The sequence below is a fragment of the Mugil cephalus genome, chromosome 10 (genome assembly GCF_022458985.1).
Source record: "Mugil cephalus isolate CIBA_MC_2020 chromosome 10, CIBA_Mcephalus_1.1, whole genome shotgun sequence".
NCBI lineage: Eukaryota > Metazoa > Chordata > Actinopteri > Mugiliformes > Mugilidae > Mugil > Mugil cephalus.
Genome location: NC_061779.1, coordinates 23,940,037 through 23,953,335, shown reverse-complemented (window position 1 = coordinate 23,953,335; position 13,299 = coordinate 23,940,037). Strand labels below are relative to the sequence as shown.

Sequence of the window (13,299 nt, the reverse complement as noted above, 5' to 3'; positions counted from 1 at the left end):
TATATGCCTTTTTTCATGACTCTTTCACTATAGTGAAAAAAAAAAAAAAAACGTACATACATACCGAGCCAAGGTGCGTCAGATTGATTTCCTCAAGCATGTCTAAAATAACAACTTGTCTTTCAACATTCCAGCTCCCATCCCAAATCTGCCCATGCTACTGCTGAATCTTGTATGACCTCTGTGAGCTTGAGCATTCTTCTTGTCAGGCTGCATTGTGTTGTCACATGTGTACACCCAAGTCAAAAATTACACCCAATTACATCACAGTTCATTGAACATGACATTTTTTTTTAGCTCATACCATCTTTAGGAAACTAATCCTGGAACAAGAGAATGGTGGATTAAAGCATTTTGTATGAACAAATTCCTGTACTGATTTTATGACAGGTTGGCAGCAGAGTGGTCCTCCAGACAACCGGAATTCTGATGATTGTCCTGGGGATCTTTGGGAAGTTTGGAGCTGTTTTTATCACCATACCAGACCCGGTCATTGGAGGCATGTTCCTTGTTATGTTTGGAATGATTGCAGCAGTGGGGATATCCAACCTCCAGGTAAACACATTTCAAAATTGCAACATATCATTTTATTTGATGGACCTTTATTCAGAGCACCTGCTGCACAGAGTATCATGAGCCCTCCACCCTTCTTGAGAAATCAAGACACTGGGAAACAAAACATCCTCTCTGCTAAGGGGTCTTTGAACTAGACACAGTGTCTAGCTGGCTCCAGGGGTGCTGCTCTGGTGCTGACCTTGCACACTAAAATTCAAGCCAAAAGAAAGAAGATGGGGAGTTTATGAGGATCAATTAATAGGAGCCATACTAGGGTAGTGTCTTTCATATAAACATGCAGGGCCCTGTGCTGAAAAAAAGAAAAAGAAAAGGCAGAGATGAAATAAAATTTAGCCAAAGGAAAGGGAAGATACAAATTATTTAAAAGCATTACCAAAGTCAGGGGACAGAGATTGAAGAGATGTTAAAAAGGGAAGCTACTTATAAAATTTGTCACTTACCTTTTACTGAATATCTGTCCTTCTCCAGCATCAGAAAATACAAGGTGTCGTTGAGCCACTGAGTCCTAGTGGAGCTTTAGTTGACTTCCAGTGAAGAAGGAGATGGCATCTGGCCAGTAAGGAAGTAAAAGCTAAAATATGTAACTGCTTAGAAGTAAACCGATTATGGTTTTCTGGAAGTCCAAAAATGGCAACATGAGGCGGGACTTTTATGGTCACTGGAAGTATCTTTGACATGGTATCAAAACAATTCTGCCAGAAGCGAGAAAGTAGCGACCAAGAATAGAACATATGGGTTAAATTGAAGGATTGAGCAATGTTGTAATTGTCAGTGATACTGGGGTAGATTTGTGGCAGTGGGGTTTTAGAAATATGGACTCTAAACAGTACTCTAAACTGTGTAAGTGTGAGACGAGAGCAGGATGAGGTTGTATAAATTTTCTTAAGAGCAGTGTTCCACCAATCATCCTCTAAGTTCAGACCCAGTTCTTGTCCCCAAGCAGCTTGACTTTAGTATTGAAAAAGATGAGAGCGTATGACATAAAATTCTCCCGAGAGATCCGTAAAGCTGCGAAAAATACCACCCATGTAAATGTCTATAAAACTTGGTCTTGCCTTTCTGTAAATGCAAGTTGAAATAAATGATCCCTCAGTAAAGAGCAAAAATAGATGCTGACTTAAATTTGAGGTGTCTCCTAAATTGATACCACATTTTAAGTGTGGAAACACGTGGCTCCTTATACAGCCAGAGAGGTTGGATGGAATAAAAGAGGAACCGGGAGTTAGGGAGGATGAAATGTGGGATTGTGCCTCTGAGTTACACTATGGCAGATCTATTGATTTGAACCAAAATTAAATTTTGTGGATATGTGCAGCCCAATAATACAGCTGGAAACTATGAAGTGACAATCCACTGTTAAATTTACATCTCTGAAGTGTGGATTTACAAAGTCCTGGGTGCTTTTCCACACCATAGGAAATGGTTTGATCACAAAAATAGGAATTTGGGCAACATTAATTGTAATTACATTAATTCTTCCAACGAGAGAGGTAAACTTCCCCATCTTTTGAGGTCAGACTCAATTTTAGACATTAAGGATGAGAACTTTGCAGAAAAAAAGAGAGATATTCTGATTACATTGATCCCTAGATACCTAAAGCCAGACAGGCTCAATTTAAAAGGGATATCAGACTATGAGCTGTGATGCCAAAGCACTGATAGGGTAGCTTTCACTTGTAGAGAAATTTGCTCTAAAGCCTGAGAATGATCCAAATCTCTGACAAGTGGATACAATTGTTGGAATGGCAAAGGTAGGATCTGAGATCTCAGCAAAAATGGAGGAGGACCTCAGAAAGACTGACAAGGGATCTGTGAACAATAGGGGAAATAGGGGAGTTAGAGTGAAAAGTCCCATGTTAGAGTGAAAAAGATGTAATTATTTTGTAAAGATTTAGTCCCATTCAATACTGTCAAATGCAATCGAAATCACTACTTCAGGTGTTGTTTTGGTAGTTTTAAAGTAGATAACATTTAGGAGCGTACGCATGTTAAGGAATAGCTGCCACCCCTTAACAAACTCAGTCTGCTCAAGTGAAACAATAGTTGGTACAATATTTTCCAGGCGATAGGCCGGAGCAAGGATCTTAGCACCCACATTTATTAAGGTAAAAGGTCTCTAAGAGCTGCAGAGATTTGGATCCTTGTCCTTTTTAAGAGGAGATTAATGTAGGCTTGCTGATGAATCTTTTAATCTGTGGGATCATACGTGAAGCTGCCTGGTGACATAGTTGATGTTCAGAATATGTGGAGCGTGATCATAGGAGAAGTCACTCTGCATCATTAGTGGTGATGAGATCAAATTCAGTGTGTAATTCAACACATTTAAGTAAACTGGGACTGGGGCAGACAGCAAGTTGTTGGTTCATTTTAGTGATTTACGCGACTTGATCAAATGGGCAGAGGAGATTATGGGTAGGAGATTATTTATCCTGCGTAGGTATGCTTTTAATGACAAAATCATCAATTTTACCTGCAATAAATTTATTGAATGTATCATCTGAAAGAAGTGAAGTATTGAAACTTCAAGATTGTGAATACTGCTGATGCATCTGTGAGAGGGTTGTAAAGTCTCCATCCAGATTTTATCTCCATACAATCTTGGCCATGAAATCTGAAAGTGGCCTCGACATTAATGATAGGGACAGAGTTTGTGGGTTAGAGCGGTCTAGATTGGGATCAATTACACAATTCATGTCCCCTCCAATTACAAGGAGGTTGTTATTCAATGAGGGAAGACATTCAAAGAGCTTATTCATAAAGTGTGGATCACTGAAATTAGGGGCATTCATGTTAATTAATAAAATGGGAACATGAAATAGTGTACCTGTAACAATGAAGTAATTGCCATTTTTGTCTGATATAACCACATAAGCTGAAAACTGAATCAACTTACCAATTAAACCCAGGGACATTTAAGTCTTGTGGGTTTCCTGCAGAAACACTAGGTCAGCTTTAAAACATTTCTTTTAATGGGACTCCCCATGCCTTTAATATTCCAGCTCACAAATCTCACAGGAGACCCAGTATATCAGAAGTACTGGCATTAGTGGCTATATGTTAAGGTCTTAGACGTAGCAGTGGACTGAATGAGGAAAAAAGAAGAAACAAAAACACTTGTAGGCTCGTCTCCAATCTTGATCCATTGCTGGGCCCTGGCTCAGCGCAATCGGTCCACAGTCTGTCTGATAATGCAGACAAGCAATCATGGGGCGAGTCAACTCTTGGCTGGAGAGTATGATGTACGCAGCCCACGAGAGGCTTCTATTCAAGTTTAAAAGCCTCATTGAGCAGACAGGAAACTGCTGTAGAAGTAGAAAAGGTGGGAAAATCCTTGGGAATCCCCACTAACCATATGTTATTGTGCTGAGATCTCACCTCCAAATCAGTCTGTTGACAATGCCTGTAGCTCAGTCTGACAAGTTCACAGTCAAGGCTGGTTGAGGCTCGGATTTGAAAATACTCCATAACAAGAGCAGCTCAGGCTTAAAATCAGAGGGAGGAGTGCTGCCTGGGGCTCCATCCGGACAGAAGGGGGTTCACTACGGAAACCCCCCTAATGATTCCTAAATGGAGACTGCATTTGGAATATTCACCCAGGCAATAGGTGAATTCTTGCATTCAGTGAGCAGCTGAGAAACAGCCCAAGACACAGACTAACAAGGGAGCAGAGGTCAGCTCTTATCCTTTTTCCTGGCAAAAGATATTTCACTGGGTTTTAAGCAAGGTCACCAGGGAATGTCTGTAGCACTGTTGATCATTAAACCCACCCACACAGATCTAATTTACGATTGACTGTAACATTTTGCTAAGTATTAGGGCTAGGGTTGGGAGATGGACGTTGCTGCTCAGTCACTCAATACAAATAAAATCTAAATACATTTTCACACGTGAAAAGCAATCCTTGAATGCATGATTCTGCAGAGTTTGTATTTTACTGCCTAGTATTGTCATTGAAAGTGTAGAAATGTGTCCTGGGCTCTTTCACAACACTGAAATCACTGAATCACTGAAAGTGACACCCTTTCAAGGTACTTTCTTCTAAAGGTTTTCTTTTCTCAGTCTTTGTAAAAATAGAAGAAACACTATACTATTTCTCCCCCATAATCTAATGACTGCTTTGTTTGCCTTTAACAACCACTGCTCCCTTGAGTCTGAGTCATAGGTGTCAAAGCCTTGTTGGAGCTACAGTGTAGTGTACAGTATATACAAAATAATTGGTGGCAATGACAAAGTGTTCAGATTTTGCTTAGAATATCGACAGAAACCCCCTGGTGTTATGTTGCAGTGTTTCTGAACAACTAATGGGAAAATGCATGAGAGCTTGAAGTCAGAAGTGGGGCATGTCTTTGTGTGTGTGTGTGTGTGTGTCACTCCCCCCATGTGACATATGTCACCTTGGTCATTTTGTGTAGGAGTGCAATACTAATCTAAGTTATTAGCGTCTCAGAGCAGATTTATAGTCTGTGTTGACACAGGGGTGGCCCGTGTTAAACTGTCACGACCAAATACATGTGAATTCCTCACCAAAAAAAGAAGTCAGGTCATTTTTAGATTATTTCAGATTATTTCTAATCACATTTAGGCTAAGTTCCAAAACAGAGATGGCAGCCAACTGAGGCAAAACAACAAAATAATGGCTTGCATCTGAGAGTCAATAAACCAATTGAATCAAATTTGTATCACATAATCTCTCTCTCTCTCTCTCTCTCTCTTTCTCTCTTTCTCTCCCTTCTCTCTCCAGTATGTTGATCTTAACTCTTCCCGTAACCTCCTGATCCTCGGCTTCTCTACCTTCAGCGGCCTTGTCTTACCTACCTGGTTTCACTCCAATCCTGGCATCGTTGACACAGGTGATTTTAACACAGACTCTCTCATGTGCCCACTGATGTTGGAAGCAACCTACACAAACGTAACTGCTTCAGCTTAAACACACATATTTATATTAATTTAGTCTTAACACTCAGAATGGAGCACTACATGAGTGAATACAATACATAATAGAAGGAGGAACTCATGATATGCACGATAAAGTTGCTTTAATCAGATGGCAAGTGGGATATTTGGTTGAAAACTGAAAGCATCTTACGTGGCATGCTTCTTTATCACCACATTGCATAAACTGACCAGTTCGGATGACAACACCCACTCATAGCAACCGACACCATACAAAGCACCCTCACAGGCTATTTTGTAGATAAGCCCACACACTACATTAACCAGGCCGTAGTGCGGGTTTGTTACCAGGAATCAAGAGGGACCATTGCTATAGAAGCAGCAATTTTATCACATATCTGTCACAGGTCAGTGCAGAGCAGCTATTGTATCTTGACTGCTTCTTTGTCAGTACCCACATGAGGTGTCGAGGTATGAGGTATTTTATCTAGCTGCAGTAGTCAAAACCAAGAGACTGTAGTGTGTGTTCACTACACTCGTCTTGGGTTTGACATTAGGGAGGATCAGTAAACTGATCCACAATAAGCACACATCTTTCAAAGGAGGATGTGTACATGTGTGTACATGGTCTTCCGACAATGAGTGCGAGGCCCCGTACACCCACTTCACCAATTACAGGTTGCCCTTGAAAAGATGGCAGTGGTTTTGCCAGCCTAAGCTCCTAAGGACAAGGTGTTCCCAAATCCTGCAAGCCCAGATGGCAAACACTTAACCTTCAGTCTTTAGACCAGGTTTAGAAGAGTTTTACCTGATACTGAACTCTGAATATGTTATTGCAATTCTGTTGTAAATACCAGTGTTGTTGGTTGGTCTGGCCTTAACGGGTGTTCAGTTGGGTGTAAGGAGCAGTTCAGCCTGTTGGGGCACTGGTGGGCCTGTAACACGCTTCATCTGGCTACTTGGCTTCTCATCACAGGATTGAATAAAACTGGTTGTTTCAGCCTAAATTATTTTCTGTTAATGATTCTATTGTAAATCTGGTTATCGTTTGTGGAAAATAGCTTGATTTTTAGATTAATTATTTTAAATATTTGTTTTCAAGTTTATCCTAAAACATACAAAGTAGTCACTAGTTACTAGAATACCAATTTTGCCAACTGTCTCTATTCAAGGATATTTATCACTAAGTAGACAGTACAACAGATTCACTTGCTATTTTCGTGGGATTAGCCACTATCTTTTCTAATTCTAGCATCAAGAGCAGCAAATGTTTCCCTCCTGATGGTGCAGAATAGCCAGCAGAGCTCAAGGTGCTTTGCCTTTGAGGACGTCTTGTAGTCCATCAGCCTCTGTCTCTGTCCTCCGTGTCTCATCTTCCATTTGATGTAGCTCCTCTTCTGCGTGCATAGGGTAATCTGTGATTGTATTTAGCTCCTGGTTTTCCTCAGAGGACTGTTTGACCACAGTAAGCACGGAGTACACGGATGAATATGATGTTAATACACTGGTGGCGAGTTCAACTGGCAACCCTGTCTGTGTCTGTGCGTACCACTGGGAACAGCTGATGGTGGTTATGGGTCAGTGCACTGCGAAAGTGCAATAATCAATTCTGGAGAAAAAAAGAATTTAAAACACACATGCATTTGTGCACAACAGGCACCCTAATTAATTAATTCATCAAACTAATGAATGAGGAGTACGTATAATCAATCTGATCAATCACAGGTTATCAAGCCAGTGATTTCACACTTTGGATGACACATTGTTCGGCTGTGGGGAGTCTTTGTAGCCACCTATGAAGCACCATCAAAAGAGCAATCCTCAAGATTAAACAGCTCCTCTCTGCAGACATAAGACCTTGATCCCATGAGTCATGTGATGCTAGTGTCTCCTAGGAAATTGCTAATCCAGAGTTCAACATTGGGCATGAGGGCTTGTCTGGTTTTCTCAGGTCTAGGCTGCTTACCTTCCAATCCTCTTGGCTAGCCCCCATGTCACTGGCTGTAATCTGCCCAGCTCAGATAAAGCACTCTGCCCCCCAAGTCCTTCCCCAGCCTCAACACTCAGGTGATAGCACCAGAGCTGGAGTCTGTCAGTGCTCTTTGTAAACAAATTGTCGCTCATCCAGACGTCCTTAGACGTACAGGCTGTGGGACTTAAAATGAACTCAGTGGGTGCCTTGAACTTTTGACTGCTGCAGCTTTGGACAGGAAATGAGCGTGTGTGCGCGTGTATGTGGTGGTGCGCACTCGCGCATGAGAGTGGTCATTTGTTAGAATGGGTTATTTGAACAAGCGTGTTTTCAGAGTCAAACTACGTCAGCGCTGTTTGCAGTTCTTGATTCAATTCGATACAACTTCATTAAGCAGTTTATTGCCTGAGGGACATTAAGAAAGCAGGGCATCGGACATGCAGGCATTCACATATTCAATGGCCTTCTGTATTTTCACCCATGTGCCGGTGGTAACACATGCCACATGAAAGGCCAACTATAACTCAGGGAATTAGAATGTCTCACTGGGGAAGTGATTACAAAGGGAGGCCCCTTTGCCCCTGAGTAAGCTCAGTAAGTACATACTGTAGATCTGGACATTTGTGGACCTGCAAGGACACACCCATGTTTTCTGGCTGGCATATTACTTTCTGTTATCTCAATTTATTAACTCTGCCAGGTTGCTGTGAGGCCTCCAAGGGAGCAAAACAAGAACTACTGCTAAAATTTATGGTATAAGGCTTTCAGGTTAAATGTTGAGCTTGTCCACGCACCACAAATCATTTCTATCTCACCTTTTGCTGGTGGTATTTATTCAGGGAGACGGTTCTAGCCTCACTTGGCAAGGCTTGAGATATCTGTATCTGAGACTTCTGACTACCAATTCAGTTGAGGTTAACTGAATTAGGTTTGTGCCGCCTACAGAATTGAAAAATTACATTCAAAAATTCTCGTTCCACTAAAGACTGTTAACAGTGAGGTCTCCTGATTGTCCTGAGTGTCAGGAAAGATGCAGTGTTCTGAGAGAAAGCAGTAGCACAGGTGGGCATGTAGAGACTTTGAATGCCATACAGGTGATTAGAGTTGTTAGAGTGGGTGTCTCTTTTAAGACCGCAATAAACATATATACACTAATCTGCCTGATCACTGACTGGACTGACTACAAGAAAGCCATGAGCCAATGCCCCACAGTGGATACTGGTGTGTGTGGCACTGCACAGTGCACTGATGTTTGGAAACCTACTCGGATATGGAGTGACAATCAGCCCCCTCCTGTGCATGGATGATATCAATCCTGTTCACTTCTCTGCACCGAGAGTGAATGGGACATTGGCAGTGAGAAAGAAGAGAAGATCAAGATCCTCCATTCCATGCATTGTATTGCTGGCAGATAGAAAGAGAATTCTGGAACCCCAAGAATGAGGTTATAGGATTTAAACTTCAAAATGTGTTTCTGATTTCACCAGCAATAATAATTAACAATACAGAGACAGCTGGGGCAGGCTCCACGACCCAGGTGAAGATCAGTGGTTGTAGAAGATGAGATGAGAATAAATTACAGAAACAAACTAACAAATATATGTATAACACATACATACTCTAATGTATTATCTTTAGTACAGATTTCAGGTTCAGAGTACATTGTATTTTGTGGTAATACTAATTACATTTGTATGATCTACATGAGTTTCATGCGTAAATTAAATTGTGTGTTTAGATAAGGTGTTTGTGTGTTGCATATTTAGGTAAATATGCATTACCTAAGCAATACCTGTATGTGGACCCGAATATTTGTCACGCTACATATTTGTCACGCTACATATTTGTGCATTAACATCTTTGTGTTTGAAACAGAACTGTCTTTTCTAGATTCAATTTGTGTCTGTATTGCTATGTTGTTTTTGGACATATGAAGGGAGTTATAGAGTTACAGCTCAGAGGGTTCAGCATACAGATGTATGGGTCAATTAGATGAGATAAAGCAGGTGTGAGATCCATCCAACAGACGGATTGGATAAAGACCTTGTGTAAATTAGCTGTTGTTCTGTCCTACAAGATTTACTGTCAGGCACCAGTTGCTGTTGGTCTTGGTTTTGAGTGAGCAGTTTCAGTAGGCTGAAGTTTAATCTGACCTGTGATCTTCATCTGGATATTTATAGGTGCCACAGTAGTTCCTGAGGGGTAACACGTGACTTTATTTATTCTCTCCTCTGCTTGAAGGAATAAAAGAGCTGGACCAAGTGATCATAGTGCTCTTCACCACGCATATGTTCATTGGCGGATTTTTTGGATTCATTCTGGATAACACCATTCCAGGTATGGCAACGTATTCATATTTAAGCAATACTTTTTAAAACAAGCCCAAATGTCGCTATCAGATGAACTTGTCTTTTCTTTTGAAGGTACTGACAAAGAGAGGGGCCTCAAGAACTGGCAGAGCATGGAGCAAAACAAAAGCAAAAGCGTGTGTGACCAGTCGTGCTACGACATCCCCTTCTGCAGCAGTGTTCTGAATCGGTTTAGATGTTTCCAGTACATGCCCTTCCTCCCTTCTTACAAGACCTTCCAGGAGCGGACCGCCAAATAATGAAGTGGTGAAATACTGTGCAACATTGGCACTGGTCTGTTAGTCCCATAAAGCCACAATTGTTGCCAAAAAAAAAAAAAAAGTCGAACGAGGAAATCCCTCTTGTAACAATATTGGACATGGTATAATGTTACAAAAACATGAGTGGATATTGTTTCAGATTATTTGGTTGTTGTTGACATGGCGTCTTTGTGCAGCCAATGGGCGACTAAGTGTGTCCTTAAAGCAATTCTCACCTCTTCAGCATGTAGCACAGTTCTTTTTAACATGAACAACTCCCTCCAAAGTCCCACCTGCTTCCCCCTGCCTGAACTTTGACGCTCGCCATGGGAAAGTGAAGGATTTTGTGCAAAACTGCTGCAATGTAATGTCTTAACTCACCAAAGTTATCCCCGTAACATTTTAAGTCAATTAGGAGCAATTGCAGCTCTTTTGTTTGTTCAGTACCTGTTTTGACAGCTAACGGTAGCTAACTATAGCCCCCTTCCAGACGTCTATCTTTCTTTTAAATTGTCACAAAGTAATATGCTGATGACAGCTGGTGACAGCCAGGAAGCTCTGCAAATTATTTTATTCAGACTGAATAAAAAAAATAATTGTTCAGATTTTCATCAGAAATATGAGAATTGAATATCAATGAGTTTCAAGACGTGGTGGATTTCTTTTACATTTTAGTGTGCTGTACTGGTTATATATATTGTGAGCATTTTAAAATTACAAAAGAAAAGTCTAAAAATGTCTGAATGGTAAGAATTGCTTTCAACTTCCAGTATGTGTCTGAAGACTGAATAGCCACTGCAAACATAAGGCTCTCTTTACTTTTACTAACATGAAAATTTGAGGGAATAACCATTAACATTGAATGAGATTCTAGTATAAATACAATATTATTACAATACAATATTATAGTATAAAAGCTACAAATTCTTTAGAGTCCTTATAACAATAAACTGACTCTACTTCACTTCCTTACTTTGCTTTACTAAAATATTTGCAGTGGTGGAACAAAGGGCAGCTTTATGCAGAGTCATCAGTCATATTTAAGAGCTCCAGAGCAAAGTTGTTGATTTCTGAAGAGCTTTTTTTTTTTGACATTCTAAGGTGACATGTATTTTTTAATATATTTGTATTACACATCCCTCAAAACTTTTTTGACCCACTTTTTTATTTCAGCTGCAGCATAGTAATACACCAATACATCTTCAATGATCTGTTGCACTTTTTCAATCTGAAAGTCAGCAGTGACTAAAAAGCTGCAGTAAAATGGAAATGCCTTAATCAGTATTCATGAACATGCTGTGATCGCAGAGTTCAGATGTTTTGAATGTGTTCTAACCAATACTGTTTCAGTAGGATCATTGCTACCTCATCATAAAGCTGTAACCTTGATAACGCATATATGCCTTATCAAGGTTACAGCTTTATACATGTATTTAATTCTTTCTTCTGTCACTGAATAAAAGTACTTTTTTATTTTAAATATACTATTACATTCAGGAATACATTTTATTCATTTTGTATTATGACACAGTTGTCACCTGTAACATTTAATGGTTGCTCTTAATTAGATTCTGAACTTGCAAAACACTATCTTCCTATTTCTTATGTTTATATGAACTTGAGATATTAAAATTAAGCATTTATTTGTGAGCTTCATTCCCATTATTCTGCATTCATTTACTGCTACATTTGAGTGTGACTGTGCAAACAACACTAAACACAAACCTGAGACTGATGGGAAAGTATCATACACAAACCAGAAGATAACATTTAAATTACTTTCACTAATCACAGCCGTAATCACTGTTTATCACAAGTGGAAGCTTCACTTCAGTTCTTTTAATAGTTGCTGTAATATGTCCACTATAGCACAATTATTTATTATTACAAGAAATATACAATACAGTTTTCTCCCTGGATTTATTTGGCCTACTGATATACAGCCAACAGTAAGTTGTAAACACAATTTATGACTTTTGTGTTACATAGTCTACTTTGGTTTACTTAGTAAAGACACAGCATGCAATAAATTGCATATTTTTGTGGGTTGTTGGAAACAGTTGGGATCATCAGGGAAGCAGGCTGCTTAACAAGCAAGTCTGGCAACTGCTCATGACCCCAGGCGAGTAGGGGGTCAACCGACAAACTCAGAAAAAAAGCTTGCTGGGATGAGACCGGAGTCCACAAAGGTTATAGTCCTTTACAGATGAATGATGTGACTGTGCACCCATGGTGTCTCTTAGCAACTGTACATTTCATCTGACATCTTTTATCAGTTAGCATACCTTGGCACCACAGACAGTCCACTGCTCGGAGTCCACACACTGCTGTGTAAACGCAGAGAAAGAATGTATCCATGATGGATGCATGTACATGTCAGCATTGTTTCATGCTTTTTAATCATCTAAGCAGATTGATTTCTCAGATGTTAGCATCCTGTCACCTAGATGCCTCCACAGTCACTGCTGGGTCACTGAAGGGTCATTGAAGGGTAATTGTGGCTTTGCTACTATGGGTGATCCTAATGATCTTAAGTACTAGCTACATTAATGGTGGATTGTTGTTTCTAGGTTGTAGGTCGTTTGCAAACCTACACTGGGGGATTATTTTGTGGATGAATATTTTGTACATTTTGTACATCTTCTGGTCAAGAAAATGTGTTACGCATTAAGCAAGTTAAGTGCTTTTAAGTGGCCTCTCTCTGCTTCACAGCATGCAGTCCTGTCAGGATAATAGCTGAGGAGGAGGTTGATTGGGTTAACGTAAATGCTACGATTAGGCTTCCAGTAGTTGGGGTTAAGGCGAGGTTTAGGCAGCAAAGCTAAGAGACCCTCTTAAGTACGGCAAGAAACAGGAGAAGATGTCTTTATTTATGTCAGTTGGTACATTACACATGGCAGTGTAGGTGTGTTTTGGAATTTCCAAATTCTTTTCTTTGCAGAAAATGTCAACTTTTAGGATTTCGCTGGTGTTTTGTCTTCACCTCAGACTGATATTGAAAATCTTTGAAATCTCTTCCTTTCACAGGATTAGGATCTAGAGCACACATCATAACAAAGACTAACCTCCAGGCTTTTCCTCAAAGTAGTTTGAAAGATTTTGGGTGATCAAAGGGTTCACCCCCCTGATCAGGTACATAAGGTCAAAAGTTTAATCCCTCGTGGCATTTACTGTTTATCTGTAAATGCCCTGCATTTTTATTGTGAGGAGACAAACTTCTTCATATTTCCAGACTTTTAATGCGTAGGAC

General features: G+C 40.2%; 1 protein-coding gene across 1 annotated transcript in view; it reads left to right on the top strand.

Moving 5' to 3' along the window:
- si:dkey-106n21.1 (solute carrier family 23 member 2) overlaps positions 1–11,686 on the top strand; it is a 40,274-nt gene extending 28,588 nt beyond the window's left edge. Inside the window, 4 exon segments of the mRNA XM_047596599.1 lie at positions 391–555; positions 5,318–5,426; positions 9,683–9,778; positions 9,865–11,686. Coding sequence (XP_047452555.1) covers positions 391–555; positions 5,318–5,426; positions 9,683–9,778; positions 9,865–10,049 — 555 coding nt within the window. The 3' untranslated portion in view covers positions 10,050–11,686.
- The last annotated feature ends 1,613 nt before the right edge of the window (positions 11,687–13,299 follow it).